The sequence below is a fragment of the Alexandromys fortis genome, unplaced genomic scaffold (genome assembly GCF_014885135.2).
Source record: "Alexandromys fortis isolate MF-2015 unplaced genomic scaffold, M_Fortis_MF-2015_v1.1 scaffold_14, whole genome shotgun sequence".
Taxonomy (NCBI): domain Eukaryota; kingdom Metazoa; phylum Chordata; class Mammalia; order Rodentia; family Cricetidae; genus Alexandromys; species Alexandromys fortis.
Genome location: NW_026067910.1, coordinates 14,689,693 through 14,712,059, shown reverse-complemented (window position 1 = coordinate 14,712,059; position 22,367 = coordinate 14,689,693). Strand labels below are relative to the sequence as shown.

Here is a 22,367-nt window from a genome sequence, read left to right as displayed (position 1 = left end):
GCTATTTCCTCTGCTCGCTCTCTTCACTTCCTGCTCCTCCGGAGACTAGACTCCCTTCCTGGTTGTGCAGATGGCTGTTGTCTGAGACGGTGATCTGTAAGTTTTCCCCTTTAAATAAATAACACCCTATTAATCATAACTCCAAACTGGTGTGGCCTTGTTTGTGACTTACGCCTTCAGCTAAGGATCTCTATAAAACTTGTCCATATATATATATAATCATCCAGTTATGAGTCATCAACATAATACATAGTTCTTAAAGCCATGAAAATGGGTGGATGAGCGAATTTGTAGTAAGAGCAGGAAAACCAGGCACAACCCTTCAGCTACCCAACATTTACACAGTATAAGCAGCTTGTAAGAGATTTAAAGAATGATCAAAGGAAGAAAGGAAACTGGAAACATCCCCACAAAAGGCAGGAGGGGAGATGTCTACCAAAGCAAGTTAAAGCAGAAACTGCAACTCCACACACTGGCCTGCTGCTCTGACTGCCAGAGATCACCAAGCTTTCTCCCAGTAACTCAGCCAAGACATCTTTATTTCCTATTGCTCCAAAGAGGGTTATAAAACTTCTTCAACCCTCTCAGTTATAAAACACTGACTCCTGTTATCAATGATCACTTATACAAAGCCAAAGAATTGTCAGCAAAACACAGCTGTACTTGTACGCTGCCTTACTGTCTTTCTCCTGGTTCCGGATGGGATTCTGCCAGCTGTATGCAAAACTAATCCCTTAATTTTTTGTAATTGAGACCATGATCTAACTCCCTAGAACTCTGACTAGCATCTCAAACTTAATTTAATAACCTCCTTTCACCCATTCTTTTTCACAATCCTTATGTTTTCCACTTGGAGTTTTAGCATTCTCAAGTCATCTCTTTTGTTTGTTTCCCTTTTGTCTAGTACCTCTTCAATACCAGTACTCCCTCAAGACCCTACAGGGACTCCTTGTTGCATACATTATATGCTTAGTTGGTATTCTGAGTATCTCACATGAATGCATCTATGTGACTCCTCACACCTTCTGTCTGGAAACACTCCATCTCAAGCCTGTATTTCTGATTCTGTATTCCAAAATTCCACATCAACACGCTAGACATCTAAAATAAACACAACTGAGAACAAACGTATCTGCCTCTAAATCTTGTATCTTTAGCTTTTCTGTCCACCTTGGATAAATTACCATTCTTGGTGCTCACCTAACCCCTGGCCACAACTCCTGTTGAGTATGCCTCTTCACTCCAAATCCTGTAAACTTAATTCCAGACCTCTGGATATCCATCGCACAAAATACTAACCTTTCAATAGGCTTCAGTCTTCTCTCTGCCTAGCTCTTCCTCCTCCCAGTCATTTGTATTAGTCATCTCTCAACCTTTAATAGTTTCCTATTGTTTACATAATCCAATAGAAGTTCCTAAGCATATAATGTTAAAAATCATTGATACAGACTTTGTACTTAAACCATTAAAATATTAGTCATACCATTTTTTTTATGTTAACACTTCTTAAACTTGCCTAAAGATGGGAATTAGCTAGTGTTATCATAATGAAAAAGGAGATAACAAACTAACTTCTGTGTCAAAACTTGAAAAATGTGAAATAGTATCTGCAAGAGTTCTTCTGGTCCAGGAATTTGAACACTGTAATTATCAAGACTAAAAGTCCACAAGGTTTTCATTTTCTATGATCTAGAACTATGTTGATTGTAGGAAATGTTTTATCAAAATATAATGAAATTTAATATAAGTAGATTCAAGATTATCAAACACATGATGGCATATTATACAAAGCCAAAATGACAGGAAAACACAACTAATAAAAATGTAAATTAGAGTGAACTGATATTAATAAAATAAGATGTACTAACTTTTAAATCAAGTATAGTATAAAAAGTCCTTAAATGTCACGAAAACTTTTAGTCACTAGTTCTAAAATCCAGAGATCTTTCTCAAGTAAATCACTATGCAAAGTAAAGGTTCTCACCTTTACTCATCATATTTTCCCTATGAGAAAACTCTCAGAAACTATGACTGTAATCATTTAGCGTGAGCAGGACTGCTAACTCTATAAATCTCTGGTGAGTCAATAAAAATTTAATTTTGCTTAAGTAAAATCAAACACAAGTATGGGTCTCTGCATTACCCTCCTGGCCCCATGAGCTTTGGGAAAGCCATGGCACTCTAGATGCTCTACTTACATTTCTATCACAGATCCCACAGGCACCTGTCACAAAAACAGAACATCTTCTTTACCAGTTGTCAGCCAACCTGTAGGGTTTTCTCTTCCACTGCTGGTTCATTCTCTGTACTGCAAAAGAAAAACTATATTAATAACAATCACTCTACAGCCGGGTGGTGATGGCGCATGCCTTTAATCCCAGCACTTGGGAGACAGGGGCAGATGGATCTCTATGAGTTCAAGGCCAGCCTGGTCTACAAGAGCTAGTTTCAGGTCATGCTCCAAAGCTACAGAGAAACCCTGCCTGAAAAAAACAAAAAAGAAAAACAACAACAAAAATCACTCTACAAATTAAGATCAGTAGAATTAGTCAATTAAATATGATTCTTTAACAAAATATAGTGGTCTTTTACAACTGCTGTTAATGTAATGGAAGCTCTAGCAGAAGAATTAGACTGAAGAAAGATACAGGCATACAAATGAACAGAGAGTAAGTCTTTTAAATGTACATTCTTCACTCATACTAAGAGTGAAACTTCAGTATTTTCTCTATATGGAATCCTAAGAAGTTAAATAACTAAGCCTAGCAAAATTGTAGGTGTCAAGTTGTTAGACACACACACACACCAAAACTCCAGTAGTGTGTTGCTACATAACTTCCAACAAAATGAAAATCAAAGAAAAATATCCATTTATAACAACCTCTAAAGCAGTAAATTGGTTTTAGATTGACTTAAGACTTGTTTGAAAATGACAAAATAGTACTGAAGTAAATAAAATAGGGTTGAATAAGTAAAAAGGGAACCAGTGTTCATAAAGTGGAAAATGTGAGAAGACAAATAATTTTCATTAGGGATCTACAGATTCAATATAGTTCCTATTAAAATCTTAACAACCTTTTTGCATAAATAGAAAAGCTAGTCATTAAATTCACATGAAATTAGCTAAAAGAAATCTTGAAAATAAGAAAGAAGTTCAACAACTGCCACCTCCAAATGTCACAACTTACTACAAATCTGGACATTAAGATTTTATGGCATTATACATAGAGAAATGTATCAATAAAATTAAGAGTCCAGAAATGGACTTGGTGAGATGGCTCAGCTGTTTACTGCCCTTGCAGAGGACCCAGGTTTGGGATCTCAGTATCCACATAGCAGATCACACACAACCACCTATAATGTCAGTTTCAGGAAATCTGATACCCTCTTCTGGCCTCCACTGGCTGTTACATGTATGTGATACACATAAACTTACACAGACACATATAAAAACATTAAATATGTAAATAAATCTTTTCACTAATAAACATATAGCCACATGATCTTTGAGAAAGTATATCAAACCCATTCAATGGGGAAAGAGTATTTCCTCAAAAAATATTGGGACTACCAATTTACACCACCAAGTCAAGTCACATTTCACACAACACCATAAGCAAATCCTCAAAATCTTAGAAGTCAATAGAAGGGAAACTCTTCAAGCACTGCAACACACAACACCAACAGCACAGGGAACAAAAGGAAAAAAGAAATTAGACCTTATCAGAAAAAAAAATGGATAACTTATAAAAGACCATTTTGAAAATTGAGACTTAATTTTCAGACTACTTAAAAAACACTTACAGCTCAACAACAAAAATAAATAAGCACCAGGTATGAGAAATCACTTTTGGGGGGAGAAAAGTACCAGTGAGCACATGGGAAGTGCTTAGTACTGGTAGTTGTTAGTTGAATGTAAGTCAGACCCACAGCCATGTCCCATGTGTCTATAGGGACAGCAGAAATAAATACATGTAGGTGAGCATGCAGAGAGTTACACCTTTGATGATGTCACCCCTGCGGATGTTTGATAATTATAACACCCTAGCAATGCCACAGGCAGATCCATACTAAAAGAAAACTAGGATTCACAGAGATTCATATACTAAAGTTCATCATAGAATTTTAAGTGAAAAAGTGGACACAACGTGTCTCTTTGCAGATGAATGGATAAAGAAAACATAGCATTTAACAGTGCACTATTAGAAACAAAAGAAGAATGAAGTTTATCCAATATAGCTGCACCTTGAAAACAAAATAAACTAGACACAAAGAGAGAAATACTATCTATAGTCCTCAATGAATAGGGAACTTCACAGAGACCAACCAAAGGGTTATCAATGACCAGAAGGAAAAGATAATAGTGAACTGCTGCCTCCAAAGGTCGTTCTTTTCTGTCTGAAATATGGAATCTTTCTAAAAATATATAGTAAGGATGATGGCTTTACAACATGTAAATAAGATTATCTATAGAGTTGTACTTTTGAAAATGGTTAAAGAGTAAAGTATGTCATAATTTTTACATTCTATTAAAATAAATATTTTTAAGTAAAATAAGCAAGTTCTGTATGAACAAGTCAAAATGGCAACAAAATGTCAATTGGCCATCCACAATACAGATTGAGTCAGCACCAATACCTTCCTGCACATTAACTAAAGGGTCTACTTTATATGCACAAACACACCCAATTTTACAGCCTTTATGCCCACTTTCTCTCAAGCTACGTCCTGTACAGGGAATCCACAAACACTACCAGTTTTTCTCATAAAGTATTCCTTCCCATGTTTCTAATGCCCACTTGTAGGGCACATCATTTCATGAGAAGCTTCCTTTAAACCATGCACATGATGACTGAAGAAATGATCAGCTGCACAGTAGGTAAAGCTAAGAGAGAAAAGACTTGGATCCTGTCTTTCTGTTCCTTAAGCCTCTCACAGTTGGCAGCTATCTAGATAACCTATCTAAGAATCTTTTAGCTAAAGTTAAATGTAGCACCGGTGGCCTCTAAATAGAAGCCAGCTTTCCTCAGCAAATGCTTAAGAGAACAAAGAATTGGTTTCAAAGCTTTTAAGAATTTTCTAAGTAACTGGCTAAACAGCGTTTCTGAGAAATATGCTTCATTTTGCTCCAGCTTTAGATAACATGGAAGCCACTATTTTACTCTGTATCAGCCTTTTCATTGGCCTGCATGGTGCCAAAAAGTTCAGTAGTATTGCAGGATTCTCACTGCACTTCCCTCTCGCAGACACTGTCCATTTTCTCACGATGTTTTCAGCTCCCATCTGCAGGTCAGTGGTAAACATCCTGCCACAACCACTGGTTCTGAGATGTGTGTCACTGGCTGTGCCGACTTCACATCACCACACAGCATCCTCTTCATGCTAGCTCCTGGCTGCACCACAAACCTCGTTAAGTGTGGATCCCTGAGAATGACAGCTAGCTTCCCAGATTTCCTTAAATCTTGCTCCAATATATATTCATTGGAAACAAGTGCAGAGTTTCTTAGAAGGATGCATTTTTGGGGAACTCTTCCACTGTAGATTCTAGGCTAGAGATACTGATAAGGTGAGTCCAAAAAGTATAAAAGTATCCTTTATTTTCAACTTATAACTCCCTAAATTTAAGTAACTTTACTTCCTTTTATTAATAAAGCACCATTTGACACTGGCACCTAAAATCAGAAGCCATAATCCCATTCTCGGACTCCAAGTGCTGGTCCTCCTAGCTCACTTCTCATTCACACACCTGTTCTTGGTTATGAAGACCTCTGACCACTTCCTCACTGTCTTTCCTTTATACACTTCCTGATGTCATTTTCTTTCCGGCCCAATCTAGAATCATCTGAAAGTTCTTTAACAGAACCCTTGTCTGGCAACCTTGTATTTTTAACTCCTCTGTGGTCTACCTCTGATGAATCTTGCAATGTGCCATTTCAGTTTCCATGCCTTACTCACTTAAGGGTCACAAAGAAAAGGAGAAAACACTCTCGCTACTTTCTCTGGCCGTACATCCTATCATACCATCTGTCAGCTTTTATCTGGGAATCTACTTCTATGTACTACTATGTAACCAGCCTTAAATTCACTCAGTATGCCTCTGAGTGACACTTCTAGAAACACAGACCATGGTCCCCCTACACTTGAAGCCCAAGTTTAGTTTTCCAGTACAGACAATAAAGGCAACACTCTTTAGGAAAACAAAGGCTTTAGGTCTCTGAACCCTAAATACATAGCAGCCTCGTATTTATCAGTGACCACCAGCCCTCCAGATTAATAGCACAGTTACACGAAATGAGTGCTCCTGAGAGCCCTTGACAATTCTGTACATCCTCTGCCTTTAAGAATCTTCCTCTTCTAGAGCTTATAAAATGCCTAATAAAATTCACCGCACTGCACAGGAATGGTCACCTAAGCCATTTCCCACTCCTGCATATTACATATTTTCCAATTATTGAGCTTACCATGAACATTAGCATTGTTAATTTATACAATGACTTTTCTACTGAATCCTGAAGACAGGACAAATTTTATGTCTCTAAGTGGTAAGTTGCCAATCAAATTTGTGTTGACTTCAATTGCAATTTGTTTAAAGACTGCAATACGTAAGTCATCTATCCATTCACATAAAATATCTGTTTCTTCCGAGAAGAGGGCATCTTCTGGAAACTATCAAATCCATAAAGGAACCCTTCCTTGAAGAACTGACAGCGTGTAACAGCTCTAGAACCTGGTTCCTTCTATCATCTGGCAAACACATGAGTCACCTGGCTAATGACTACTGAAGGATGCTCCAGAATGTAGATGAATCCCAAGAATACAGATAGCCAAACAGCAACTAGCAGGCTTTTCTTGACAAAGGTATGGAATAAAGGTAAGGATGACCAGAGGGGACAGTAATCTATATGTCCTTTGTCTCGTAAAAAAGACTGTTTTGGTTTGAAAAAGAAAGGATACAGACATTCTGTGCCTCACTCATCATGTTTTTGGAACATGACTCAGAAGTCAATATAGACTTTGCCCACGTTCTAATGTGTGTGCACGTATGTGGTGTGTTGTACACCCCCGCCCACATTCTAACGTGTGTGTGTGTGTGTGTGTGTGTGTGTGTGTGTACAAAAAACTCTGTTGGATATTTACTGTCTGTCCTTCCCATCCCACAAGTTGTTTAAAACAGAACCAACCACCTGAGTCATCTTAATCATGCATTCCAGGCACATATATGACTGAATGTTAAAATTATCACCTGCAAAATTTGGTGTTTAATTTCTTACAAAAAGTATAAAAGTGTTCTTTATTTTCAACTTATAACTCCCTAAATTTAAGTAACTTTACTTCCTTTTATGAATAAAGCACCATTAGACACTGCCACCTAAAATCAGAAGCCACAATCCCATTCTCGGCAGGTCATTGTTTAGAATGCCCCCCCACCCCCGTAATGAAATACACCGAAAAAACCGTCCCTATTTCTAATGCTTGACTTTGTCCATGCATTTGTTTACATTGTTTACATATTCTTTCCCTGTGGTGACTCACAACTGTCCCTGCCTATTCACTTACCTGTCTATTCCAGTCTTGTCCATAAATATTTTATATCCACAACTGGCTTGTACTTTAAGGTAAACAGAAGTTAAGAAGTTGCAAAATAACTCATATAAATCTTTAAGAATTACTGTGTTTGGACACCTGAGGAGGCTGTAGTCTGGCAGTATGATTCCCCACCAGTCAATGTGCTCTCAGCTAAAATACATTTACGTTGCCTGATTTTTTTTTTTAACATTCTTTTTCATTTTTATTCTGACTTAAAGAATAGAAGGTAAGACTTTTAGAAATTCTTTTCAACAAGTTTTAAATTTTGGCTGTTATTCTTCCTCCAAAGATCTTTAACAATAGGACAAATTCAAGTGCTACCCCCACTTACCCTTATATATTCAGTGCATTCTTAAAATTATTTTATTTCTAACTATGCCTTTATTTTCAAAACCCTTGACTCTCAGATACAACTGTGCCAAAGTATCCCATCAACAAACATGACCCCAGCCAAATGGGAATAGCTTTACAGATGTAAGCAGGTCTCCTGTCCATAGTATCTCTATGAGGGCTTAGTGCATACACTTCATAAGCGACTTTTCCCATTCTGTATCTCACAGAACTTTCAAAGTTGAGACAAATGGACAGTAAACTTTGGGGAAGGAAAATAAACTAAAATGCCTAGCACTGTACTACCAGAAGGTTCCTTGGAAACAACTGTATGAATCCAGACTAGAATCAGGTCTCCGGTTATGTATGTGCACACTCAAGTCCTCAAGTCCACAAAGCACTGGGAGATCAACCTGTCAGTGCATCCTCCAAACAGCCTTGGAACTGGGTGGGACTGCGTAATTTACAAAGAAAGAAGAAAAGGTCAAAAGGAATGTGGCTTACGCAAAGTAAAAAAGCTACCGACACTTTGAGATGGCTTTCAAATTCAAGTATACTACATCTCTTTTTTTCAATTTTTTTTTTTTAAAAGCTGTTTTAGCACTGAAAAGGCAAAAGCAGGAAGATTGCCAGGAGTTCCAGGCCAGCTTGAGCTACATAATGAGGCTTTATCTCAAAACAAACAAGCACACACTCTCTTTCAAAGAAAAAGAGAAGACCAAAAGAAAAAGACAGACAGACAGAGGGGGGGGAAGAAGCACCACAAAAAAAAAAAAAATCTTTCTCTTAGGGAAACTAACTCTATTTAAAAAACAAGCCAGTATCTAATTTCCAATTTTCTACTAGGTGAATTAAAGCTAATAAAAAGAAACAGGTTAAATTAATTTGAAAATTCCATTTTATATAACTCAATGCATCTACAGTATTACTATTTTAATATGTATGTATTCAATATAAAGTCATTAATGGAACACCTTCCATTTGTGTGTGTACTGAAATCCATTATACTTTATATTCAGCACAACTCAGAGCTGCTGAGTAACTAAGTGGCTCATCAGTCTTTCCCATCCTCATCAAACTGGACCTGCAATGTCTTCTGCGTTAATGCACACACCTCCCTTAAAAGATAAAGCTGACAGTTAAAAATAATTAATGAACAGAAAAACTGAACTCTGTAGGATAGCTTATTTTGCTGAACACAGCAAACAACAAAACCAATACAAACCAAACTGTATATATTCTGTTGTGATCAAAGTGGACAGGTTTAGGTGAGGCTGCCAAACTGACTCATTGACTACAATCTTGCAAACAGCAATGTCAAAAGGTAAAAAATAAGACATACATGTAAAATTCAGAAGAGGCAATATAAAGACATCAGAAAATAATTTTCACATTACTTCAAACAAGATGCTTTTAAAGTCATAAAGGTGTTCTTATTTTAATCAAGAGGATTTTTTAAAGCAGAAGAGGTGATTTCAAACTACTTGCTAGAAATAATTTAGTGAACATGTATGATTCAAATATACATAATTCTTCCTACAATAACTTTCAAATTATACACCAAACTCTAAATACTAATTAAGAAAGTAACAAAAACAGAAAAGAAACAAGGTTATTTGCCTCTTAGCAATTGTGCAGAAAAAAGTGACAGACTAAATTTATATAAAGTTTATAGATTAGTAATGAGTTTAGATCTTTATCAATTAATCCGTTAAATTAAAAAGAACTGAAAAATAAAGTCATATTGTATTACTTAAATATGGTAACCACTAAAATAATTCACACTACAATTACTTGAATACACTGTTAATTCCTAATGAAAAGATTTAGTATTAACAGCAATCCCATTTTTCAAGTCAGTTAAATTTTTTAAAAGTCCACTGTCCCTAAGTAATAGATAATAAAATATTGGCCTTTTAAAAAAAATAAAAAGAGAAAGATGAACATATAAAAACATTATGAATAAAACTATAAATATCAAAGTATACACTATTGAACAATTTCTGGTTTTCCTATTTAAAGTTAAGGTTTAATGAAACAGTTTACTCTTTAGTCAATATACAAAAAGGTATCAATGATGGGGGGGTCCACTTCAAACCTCAGTTATCTATACCCGTTTATATATAATAAATACATATTATTATAAACACTAGAAAAGAGGTAAGGTGGGATTTAACATACACATCTTAAAGTTTCTTAAGAAAGATTCCCAAGTGCTCAGGTACATAACTGTTGTATCAAATTTTGCACTTCATCATCAAATCAGTTGTCAAAAGAAGACTAAGTCAAACTTGGAAACAAGTCTTATGACAAAACACACTTCAGTTAAATGTAACAAGCATCAGCCTATGAGTCTACTAACTGCCTTCAGAGTCTTCATATTTAAGTGTAAATCTTTAAATTTCTTCTCTGCAAAGTGGGCTTTGCATTTATTTCAATAACTCAAGAGATAAGAATGTGACAGATACTTTAATCACTTCAAACACAGATGTTTCAAGGCCAGCAACCATTCTGTGAATAAGAAGTCCTCTGACTAATTAGATGTGTGACCTTGGACAAGTCATGCCTCTTTTTGCAGCTTCACCCGCTCCTCTATGATTTTTCAATTTTAACGTTTTGATTAACAGGCCTTTAACGACAGGCTTTGTATTAATTAACTAGAAAGGTAAATGAGAGTGTACAAATAAGCAAAGTAATCTGTAGACCAATGTAAACACAGTGTCCTTCCTCAGAAAGACGGTTTCTAATCCAGCCAGCAGTTCTGCAAATTCACTGTTACCAAGAACCCAACCCGGCAGGAGGACAGGGAAAAAAAAAAAAAAAAAAAGCTCAGTACCTTTTCTTTCTAACACTGACAGAAAAAAAAAAAATATGTCTAAGAACCAGGAACAACTGGTTAAATTCCTCAAACACGTGTATGCCTAACAGAAAACGTACCTTAAGCAGCTGAATATGAAAAAGTTCTTACTATTATTTTCTTCCAAGTCAAGGAATTAGCTTAAATCCTTAAAAACAAAACAAACACGCTTTTAATCCCAGTACTCAGGAGGCAGAGGCAGCTCTGGATCTACCTCTTTGAGTTTAAGGCCAGCCTGGGGTACAGAGCAAGTTCCAGGACAGGCTCCAAAGCTACACAGGGAAACTCTGTCCCGAAAAAAGAAAAAAAGCAAAACAAACAAATAAACAAAAACAAAATAATTCAAAAGTGACACTTCCCCACTTGACAAGTCTCCTAAAAGAACCTGTTTTCATTCTTCTATTCTAGTGACCAGCTATGTGGGACATTTTCCCACGATTACAACTCTTCCCAGTTCTTAACCATCACCAGCAAGACACAGAAACTTCAAACGTTTACGCAAAAGGGTTTTCATTCTGCCCACATTACACTGGCCCACTTGAGACATAAACCCAGCCAGTGTTCCACTCCCCCACATCCAAGACCAAAACACATCCAAAACTCTGCCTTTAGTGTGGCAGTCACTCTTGAATTTTCTCTTTAAAAATGAGATTTACGTGACCTATTTTCAGGTGCTTTTACAGCACCCAGACGCTTTACTGCTAGTTTGTATGGGTCATTTTCTTCATTTGTTTTCAACATGCCGTGTCCTTTAATAATGTCTAATACAGATTATTTACTGAAGTGTTCTATGTGTTCAAATTTGTTATAATATATGGTTTTCAATAACCACATTTCAGGTGCACATCCCGTTTGCAAAACAAGACACACACATACAAACACACACACACGGGGGAGGGTTTGGGGGGGAGTGAACACACCCTGGCACCTGAAATGTCAATCAAAGAACAAAGCCTTTTCTATTTCCTTTTGGCTTTCTTCTTCCCTAAAGTTCTCTAGTATTTCGGTGCTGTAAAAAAGAGAAAACAAAATGTTGAAAACTTGAGAAGTGCTTAAACAGCACCCGGAGAAAAGACAAAATATAGTTGTCAGAATGCGTGTGCTAACTTACAGTCCGGAATCTCTTACCTAATTAGAGGACTGTTCCATTTCCACATCCTCAAAAAAAAAAAAAAAAAAAAAAGTAACCCAGCNGAAAAAAAAAAAAAAACGTTCAGGAAAATAAGACAGCGACAACAATGGGGATCCCGTGCGTTCTCAGATGGGTTGGAGGGTAAGGGAAAGAACTCCACACCCAGCAACCAGAACAAAGCGACAGCCGGGGCATGCAAGACGCACCCGGCTTGGGAGGCCCCGACGCGTATTCCGACACCTCCCGGTGGTTTCAGGTTTTGGTAGCCATCAAAACAAGAACATTCGGAGGCTTCCGCCAGCGAAAGGAGGAGGGACGGCTCCGGGCGCTGGGTAAGACCCAGCGGCTCGCAGCGACAGCGGCTCGCAGAGGCAGCGGCAGGGCAGGCGGAAGACAGGATGCAGCCCGTGGCCGAGCGAGGCCCGGCCGAGCCCGGTGGCGCTGCCCGCAGCCCGCTGCGCAGTAATGGCCGGGGCCGGGGCCGCGCCCGTCACGGTCCGGGCTGCGCCAGCTCGGCCTCCCTCCGCGCGCTCGTCCGGGCCGCGCTGGCCAAGGGCGTCCCTGTCCTACCGGCCCCGACCCCGCCACCGCCCGCCGCGGACCCCGTCAGCCGCCCCGCAGCCAGCGCGGTCGCAGCGCCGCCCGCCGAGGTCCCGCAGCCCTCGGACACCCGCGCTCGCCACCGGTCCCGCCCGGTGCCCACCTCTCGGCCACCGCCGCAGCCACCTCGCAGCCTTTTCTCCTCGGCTTCGGAGCCCGCAGCGGACGGGGACGCGCGCGGCCGCCACGTGACCGCCCGGCGCTCCAGGGGGCGGGGCCGCGCCGGCGGAAGCCACGCCCCCGCGGCGAGCGCGCGCGGCGCCCGCAACCCGCTGTCCGCTCTCTGCTCGCGGACCTCGCTGCCTCTACGCCGCGGTGGGGCGGCTCTCCGGCCCCGATCTCTCTCCCTTGCTCTTTACGTGACGGACCTCATCACCACTTGGCTCTGACACGGTGAGGGTTCACCGGAGAGCCTTGCGGGAGGAAGCTAGACGACGTTCAGGACCGGGAATAGGAGCTTTCCCGAAATCCAAGCTTCTGACCCCAAGGAGCCCTTGGCCAAGTCTTAAGTTTCGTTTTGAAGCGCCGTCTAGGAGAGTACTGCTTGTTCCTTATCTAGAAGACCTCAGCAAAGGCATGGCGTGGGCTGGAGGGTCCCCTGGAACGCTCCAATTTATTCACCTCACTAGGAAGTTTAATGGGGAAGGGGGCCTGCAGGAGTATCAAGTCTCTTGAACCTGAACTATAGCATAGGAAGCTAGAAAAAGAAATCAATCGTCTTAAGAATCTAGAATAAATTTCGCGGATTCGGTTTTTTTTTTTTGTTTGTTTTTTTTGGCAAGCATGTAGTTTGAAACGTCTAAATCTAGGCGTTGTTCATTTTAACCCACACATGGTCTTTTACAGAACAGAGTGAATTTTCTCTACTGGCAGTTAAACAAGGGAGACTAATGGGGCCTTTTCATCTTTGGAAGTGTTTCCTTTCTATAACTGTTGCATTGTGATTGCAACAATGTTGCCTTGTGAGGTTTCATTAACTGTTTCACTTCAGTACTGAATATGTTTCTGGTGTTTAATATGATAGCGACAAACACAGCCTCTGCTCCAAAGGGAGGAAGAATTCATATGGAGACAACCATGTGTAACTGTGAATCCAGACATGATTCAGTCTACTTGATCTGTTGTTCTAGAAAATAGTACATAAACTTTTATAGCCACCAAAAGAGAAGGTTAGACATGAATGTATTTACCAAATATTTTGGTAGGGATAGGACATCGGTTAGGTCGACTTTGGGGCATATAGATCTATATGTTTAAATGTTATAATATTCTTAGTTTCAAGGCTGAAAAACGAACTAGGTATCTAGAGGTAGGGTATTTTCCTATCATGATCTGGATTCAATCCCTAGTATCATACAGGACCACAGGGAAATAAAAAAGGCTGATCGAAGCTACTGGCCAGCTAGGTTTCAGCAGTACATACCAGGTCAGATGACACAGGTATTAAAAGCAAATTGTTAACTATGCTAACTACATGGGGGGGGGAGCAAATATTTGGCTCCTATTTGCAGCATTCTGTACCACTATTACAAAGTTTAACCAGCCAATCAGTTCACAGGATCTTCCATGTAAGTGTGGCTTCTTTAAGGAAACACGCACACGTGTGTGTATTACGATTTCTAGTTGGTCTTAATAATAAAAACCCAGAGTCAGATATTAGGGGGTGAAAGCTGAGAGATCAGAGAAGCAGAGCCACCGGTCACTAGAGTTCTTACCTCTACCAATGCTCAGACCAAAGTGGTGATCCTGTCCTCAGCTAGTTGCTCAGACTGCATTCTCTGACTGCATCCTCAGACAGACCGCATCCTCAGAGTGATTGTTCAGACTGACTGCCTAGACTACAATGAGTGCCTATCTCTTGCCTTATATTCCTCTCAGCCCAGCCGTATCACTCTTGTCTCCAACTCCCTAGTAGGATGAAAGGCATACGATCCCAACTGCTTGCATCACCTTTGTGTGAGCTCTGTTTTTCTTTTAGACTGGATTTATTTCGTGTAGCCCAGGGTGGCCTTGAACTAACAGATCTGTCTGACTCTGTTTTCCAAATCCTGGGATTAAAGGTGTGTGCCAGTAATGCCTGGCTTAGCTCTGCACTCCGATCTTCAGGCAAGTTTTATTGTCAGATCATAAATGAAAGATCATCACACACCCACTTGTAAGTCTCTTGGTGAGAGAAGCCTCAATAAATTTTCTTCTAAATAATATTATTTTATAACCTTACTTAATGTACAGATATTAGGAGATATGTTATTTAACTTTAAGCTTAGCTCCTTGTCATATCCTTTTTCAGTCCCTGTGGTTTTTACAGTAGATGTATATAGTCATAGCAAAGTGATACCAAGTGTTGATGTTTACATCAAGACTTAAGTTTGAAGAAACAATAACAGTACTACCCTTTATCCTGGGTTGCATGCAGTACAGTCATCCAGTCCCACAATCACCTGGTGTGGGGCCTTTTCCTGTTGCCATTTTACACAACTGATACATAGCTCATAGCTGGGATTGAATTCAGGTAGAGGCTCCACAGGGTGCATGCTGCAATTCATTTCCTGGATTAGAAAACTAATTCCACAAAGAAAGGTTTCTTTGAGAGAGCTAGAATCAGATTAAAAACATGCTGCCTGGTCCTTGCATCTATTAGGAAAAGGTGTTTTTCTGCTGTACTTCAGCCTCCTTGGGTGCAGATGAGGCACAGATTATCTAAGTGGTGGGAGTTCTACTCTGTTGGCCTACTGAAGCACATAAGGCAGAAATGAAGCCTCAGCAACCTAACTAAAATGCTCTTTCAGGGTAGGCCCCCTCCCATCACAATCATTGTCATTGCAGTAAATGCTTCTATGTATCTGTGTCCCAACACATCTATAGTGTCTCTATCTTTCCTTGCAAATAAATTGTTGGCTCTTTCCATCTTCAAAATACACACAGGAAACTATTAATTATTATGTTGACTTTAATCATATTGTCTCCAAACCAAACCTGTTAAAAAGATGTGAGGCTCACCATTCTTCTGTTCACAAACCCGCTTGGCTTCCCAACACAAAGGAAAATCAAGAGTCCTTTTGTGTGCCCACCCTCCTTTATCAGCTCCCAGACCTCTCAGCCAGCTTCCTGTTCCCACAATACCCTATACAAAGTCTCAGTCACCATTCTGTGTTGGTTGCTCCCTTCCACACCCCTTATGCACTCTTTCCCACAATGGCTTGCTCTCTCTATACTCAAATATTTTTATAGTCCTCTCCCTTCCTTTATTTTTTACATCATCATATCATTTAGCTACTAACATCGCTTATTCTTTCAATTTTCTCTTTCATACTTACGGCAGTATGTGTACATCCAGTCAAATGGATGTAATGCCATATTATTTAGGGGTGCTGTTCTAAAACGAGTCACCTAGGGAAGCAGGTGAATAGGGAACCCCAACAGCCAAATCTCATTCTTGTTTCTTCATGCTCTCTGTCTCTTCTTCTTGAAATTATCCTCAGTCTGGGATACAGCAAAAACTGGAGTCATTAAAACACACTAACAAAAGGGAGCAGCTGTGGAGAGAAACTTGACTGTCTCACTTGTAACTTCTTCACTCAGGAAACATTTTAAGTGCCCGCTTTGTGCCTCACCACCAGTGCCAAACAGTCAGCACAGGCTGCAGTAGAAGTATGGTATTTAACTTACCCATGTTTGTTGAGTTGTTCTCTGAGCCACAGCACAGAACTCACAAGGGCAAGAATTTGAGTTCTATTTGCGTGGTATGTTGGCTAATCTTGTCAACTTGCAGGAGTTTGGGGTTACCATGGAGACAAATCTCTGGGCATGCCTGTGGTGGATTGTCTAGATTAGGTTAATAAAAGTGGGAAGATCTGAACTAAATGTGGGTAGTACCATTTCATGAGCTGGCACCTGCCTTAGGTCTAAAGAAAAAGAGAATCACACACCAGCATTCACCCTTTTCTGCATCCTGGCTGTGGACACAATGTGACTAGTTCAAGCTGCCATGACTTCTCTGCCTGATGGACTGGACCCTAGAACCCTGAGCCAAAACCAGTCCCCCCACTCCCCACCCCCGTTTTTGCCTTAAGTCCCTTTTATTAGGGTTTTTTTTCATAGCAACAGGAGAAATAGCAAACACATATGCCACTTGCCAGGAATAATGCCTGCCATTATTTAGACAAGTTCCCCACAAAAATGCCTAATGGATGAATGAATGTATGCAGGAGAGAAAATGTGTGTGTATGTGTGGGGGGAGTAGGTATACATACATGCAAAAAGGAAAAAAGTGAATTTATTCTTTGTCGGTAATTGTAGGTGCAGATAATTACTGAATTTATTAAATACTATTTATCACATCGCTAGGTTTTTGAAAAATATTGGTTCCCATTTTGTTATTATGCAAGATTTTTTTTTCCAAAATCATCAGGAGTGTTTTTTTTATGTATTTAGCTCCCAGCCATTATTAAAGGCTGAAACATTCAAATTAGTTACTTGAAGAATAAAATTAGAGCCTAACAGATTGAAGACATCTCTGTGATAATGTTCCTGTCATTGGCATTTTGTTCTGTGTCACTGAATTAAAGATAAAGGAGATGCAGCTGGCGTCTCAGCAGTGGCTGTATTTATAATTTACTTCTTCAAACCCGTTCATGAAAGAATTTCATAGGTACCACATATCTCCTGGTTACCATTCTTCTCCAAACTGTTTTCCCTAAATGCCATATTTTCTCATATTGTTTGTTCACCTTAAGAATAAGATTCACCTTATTTACTGAAAGGCACGAGAAAATCATGTATGTTGCAATGGAGTGTATGTGAAAAACAATAGTTTTAAAAAGCTTATCTAGTAAACCCTGGAAATCCTTTTGACACTTGTAGAGGGTCTACAAAAGGAAAAGTTGTCTCATAATATGGAGTCTGTAGTGGCCTTCTTCAGTTCTGCCAAATATCCAGTATTTCCCAGAATCTACAAAATAAAGGATGTAGCAAAACAGTAAATGCAGAAGCGATGTGAGAATTCTACTTTGACTCTTAAGTGAGGCATGAAAAAGATTTGGAAAATGTAAAATAGTGCCACTTTTCCTATTCAATTACATTTGTTTTGGAAATACACTTTTCATAACATGCTATTCGTACACTTATGGCAATGACATGACTTTTAAGTGAACATTTTAAACCACCCTTAGTTTTGATTTTTTTGTTTGGTAAATATTGACACACAAATAAAATGCCTTTAGGGTCCTGTGCAATTTTTAAGTATTTAAAAATGTGTTGATCGGGAACACTTTCAAGTATCAAGTAAACTGTGAGCTAGATTTCTTTACACATGCAAGCAATCCTCTGATAGCTGTGGACATGGCTTTCTCATTTGTCTGGACGCAGAACAAAACAGATTCAGGAATGCATCAGTCATTAGAGCTAGCAGATGAAAAGGAATAAAGCAAGAGTAATTTTGGAAAGAAAACTTTTCCATTTTTAGTTGAAGCATGACTCTCAGAGGCAGTGCATAGCATGGTCCCCAGCCTATGGCTTGATGCTGCTTGTCTCACAGTCATCAAATGACACTAGCCGGTCGCAGTAACAATGAGCCAGTATTTTTCTTTTACCTAATATAATAGTGCATGTTATCTTTTGTCCTTTTTCTTATCCAGTCATAGAAGTTGTTGGGATAATAATCTCACTGAAGAACATCTGAATTTCAGCATGGAAACCAGTATCCAAATATGATGGAATAACAAGTCCTGGGCAGCCGAGGGAGCCTGGCTGAAAAGAATGTGCACAAGTCAATCACAAGGCAGAAAGGACACTAAGAGTCCTGAGATCATAGCCACTGTTAACAAACACAGCAGTTTGGTCATTTAAAATACGCCAACTTCCCTTTTCCTACGTGCTACCATAAACCAGAGGTAAGCTGCTACCACTACTCATTAATTTGTCAAACAGGTGAACAGTTTTAACTTTTATGACTTTATTGTCACAGCACTGGACTCTCTGGTTCCCAGACACTTGGGTTGAGATGACATCACTTTCCGTGGCTTCAGCAGCAACAAACTGTAGAATTCCACAGTCCCCCACCTCATACACACATGAGTTATTGCCACATATCATATCTCTTTCCCTGCAGCTATGAATACCCACTGGTCCCTCTCTCTGGAGAACACTATGACCTCCTTCTTCCTTATTTCTGTTAGGCATCTTTGAAATCCTAAAAAGCACTAGTTTTGTAAGTGGAGCATATAGAATGAACTACGGCAGTGAGTGTACATTAACATACTGATTCTGTCCTATTAAAGGGCCGAGGCAGTTTTTTTTTTTTTTATTAACCAATGAAATCAACACAAAACAGAAGACTCTCCCACTTCACTGATTATCTGTAAAGATATGAGCATTCAAGAAGAAAAAGGACTGTCATTGAAACTGCTGAACTTTTAGCAAGAATGTAGGACACAAACTCTGTTGGTATATGTGCCACACCTGCAGCTAATGTGTTCATATTTCTACTGTGAGGAGAACCAGCTTAAAGGTGAAACATACCAGAAAGAGAGGCCTCACTGTAGCCTCTTCAAGTCTGTTTATTTACTCCGTCTCAGTTATGTATGTCCGTTCGTCAATGCTGTATTTCACATCTGGAATATCCCTCTAAACAGCGTATGTGAAAGGTGAGGTCTTAGGTTGGTATGATTGGAAGGGCCTAAAAGGGGCTGGCTAGTAGCAGGATTTAGGTCATTGGAGATCTGCTATGTGAAGGACAGGGAGACACCAGTGTCTTTCTCTTTCATTCGTGGCCATGTTGCTCTCTTTGTCAGACTCTTCTTTGAGGAAGTGTTACTACAGGCCAAAAGGCAAGGGATAGAACGACTCCTTGACCTAAACTTTCAAAGCTCTGAGCCTAAACAAGCTTTTCTTTGTAATCTGATTTTTCATCCTGGGGTTTGTTATTCTAGTAGAAAGCCAACTAATCCATCCTATGTATTACTTACATGAGTTTGGGTTCACTTGGCCAGAATTTGAGGCAAGGAACATCCAATGCATGTTATAAGTTTCCTGCCTGAAAACAAGCTGTATAGTTATTACAAACTAGCATATCCCTGGCTCTCCTACATCCTAAGTTGCCTAAAATGGTAGAAGTATGAGACAAATGGGGAAAACCCCTACTTCAAGAAATTTATGCTTTCTCTCCACTTTTGATAATGTAGGAAAGAAAGAGAACAGAAGAAACCGCACAATTTAGGATTAAATACACAGACTTGGGCTGTGGGACATGGATTGTACCCTGTCACTTGTATTTTAAATAAATGTTGATTGGCCAGAAGCCAGGCAGGAAATATTGGCAGGGCAGCCAGGCAGGAAGTAGAGGTGGCGCAATAATAATTCTGGGAAGAAGGAAGTTTCAGTCTACAGTCATCACCCAGACAGAGAGGAAGCCACACACAGAGCAAGCAAGATGTGACGGCCTCGCCAAAAAAGGTACCAAGCCACGTGGCTAACAAGTATTATGGGCTAATGTAAATTGTAAGAGTTCATAAAAAGCCTGAGCTACTAGGTCAATCAGTTTATAATTAATGTGGACCTCTGTATCTTTCTTTGGGGCTAAACGGCTGTGGGACCTGGTGGGACAAAAAACCTCAGTCAACAGATTGGCACCCAATGTGGTGGATTAAATCCATGTAAAACCTGAGAGGGCTTGGAAAGGAATTTTAGACACTAAAAATCAAAAGTTTAGCCATATTTATTTTCCCGAATGGGCTTTACTTGCTGGCAGCATGCTGCAGCTCCTTTAAGACGGGTTTTGCCGATTCAGCAGTAGCAGAAAAAAAAAAAAAAGCTGTGTCATTTTGAAATGCCAGCATTCTGGGCTTTGCTGCCAGCGTGACCTCTGTCTTTTTTCAGGAGACCAAGCATTTAAATGGGGTTTGTAAGCAGCATGTTACAAACTGCTTACTGGCTCAACATAGACATGTTGCATACTAGGAACTGGGGCAATGTGCATGGCTTGCAGAGGCAGTGAATTGACTTCCACCAAGTTTGACTGTGCGGAGCAAGCAGTCAGGGTCGTATATACCCTAGTAAGGCCACAGCTTAGGTTTTTAAGAAGGGCTTAGCATTTAAGAAGCACTTATGGTCAGAAAATAATTACAGATACACAATAAAGGCTGATTCAGATTTTAAAAATCACCTCTAAATGGGTTACAGTGTTGGATAAATGTACATAGCCTTGGGAGAGAGAATAAAAAGTACAGAGAGTTATAAAAACAAGTAAATGGCTTAGAAAAAATAAAACAAAGTTTATAAAGAGAGTACAGACAGTCATATATTAAAGAAATAAGGATAATAAAATAAATGTAAAAAAGTAATAGAGTAAAAAAATTAATAAGCCATGTAAAGATGAAAAATTCACAGAGTCTGGATTATGTATATTATTGTGTTTTATTTGAATTTTTTTTTTACTGTAAAGGAGCTAAATAACCAACGTATATACTTCAAAGGTATCTTGACTTCAGAATTTGAGTCTAAGGATATGTTGCTTTGAAAAAGTGTTGAAGGAGGCCTCGTGTTGGTTCCCAGCTGCTCATCCCTGAAATAATCACATAGAAACTGTATTAATTAAATCACTGCTTGATGCATTAGCTGTAGCTACTTATTGGCTAACTCTTACATCTTAATTTAACACATCTCCCTTAATCTGTTTATTGCCACATGGCTGTGGCTTACCAGGTAAAGTTTTCAGTGTCTGTCTCCAGCGGGGCTACATGGCTTCTCCCTGATTCTGCCTCCTTTCTTTTAGCACTCAGTTTAGTTTTCCCTCTACCCTATCAGGCCAAGCCAGTTCTTTATTAAGCAATGGTATTCACAGCATACAGAGGGGAATCCCACATCACCTCCCTTTTTCTGTTTAAATAAAAAAGGTTTTGTTTTATCAAGCAAGAATTAGTTACAATATTTATATCTACTTTATCTTTTATCATATCTAAGGAAAACTATAACTATAACTATAAATTCTTCAACTCCATCAAAGACTCCAGAAGGATATGATATTACCTAAGTAAACAGTAAGTACATTGTAAGCAACTTCCAGAACTCTAAAATTGACAGAGACTTCTTCCTGTCTGGACAGTCACCCAAAGTTTTTCTGTATTGGTGGGGCATCTATCTTCAGCCTACAGGCCCATAGCATCAAGCAGACTTTTCCTCAAAGCAAGAAATTTCAAAGACAGTTCTGCCTATATTGGCAGCTTGTCATTCACTTTCTTCTGTATCCTGCAGAATGTCTGGCAGACTATTTCATGAAGCAGGAACCCCAAAGGATTATTTCATCTTTAGGCAAGTTTAACAGTAATTTCTCTGTGGGTCCTGCATATTCAGTTCATCAAGCAGTCCAGGCAAGAGCAGTTTCTTGCCCAAATGGCTAACCAACTCCATAAGGAGCTTCTTCAATGCCTATCTTCCTCTTGAAGTAGATTGGTACTGCCAGGAAGAAATGTGTCTCACTGTCGTGAAAAGTCTTGACTTCTTAAAACATTTTAAATGCCATATTCTGAAAGTCTCTGAAAGATTTAAAGAATACCTTTCTAACAGAAATATATCTCTGTACATCTTGAAAGCTAACTAACATGAGTACAAGCTTGACTATTATTGATGACTATCTATTAACCTATATTTCTTAATTATACGTTACATTTTTAAATGAGCTGGACAAACACAATACTTTAATCAAGATCAGAAATATATATGTGTATACACACACATATATAACAAAATTGACCTTAAATAAAGCAAGATTCATACCAGTGCAAGGTATTCATCTCCATATCATATCCCTCTTTAAATTTAAAGAAACATTAATAAACAATATTTTGGAATATGGGAGTGGTTCTT

At 39.2% G+C, this 22,367-nt stretch overlaps 1 protein-coding gene across 3 annotated transcripts in view; it reads right to left on the bottom strand.

The window, feature by feature from the left end:
* The window catches only part of Rnf146 (ring finger protein 146), a 25,258-nt gene extending 12,554 nt beyond the window's left edge, over positions 1–12,704 (bottom strand). The window contains exons 1-2 of one of the 3 annotated variants that reach the window (XM_050138173.1): positions 12,610–12,704; positions 2,199–2,308 (exon numbers count right to left, since the gene is read on the bottom strand). In XM_050138173.1, the coding sequence (XP_049994130.1) occupies positions 2,199–2,200 (2 nt within the window). In that variant the 5' untranslated portion in view covers positions 2,201–2,308; positions 12,610–12,704. Of the gene's footprint in view, positions 1–2,198; positions 2,309–11,902; positions 11,945–12,112; positions 12,230–12,609 lie in introns of those variants that run through there. The other 2 variants (XM_050138175.1, XM_050138174.1) reach the window with 2 other exon arrangements.
* Positions 12,705–22,367: the final 9,663 nt, after the last annotated feature.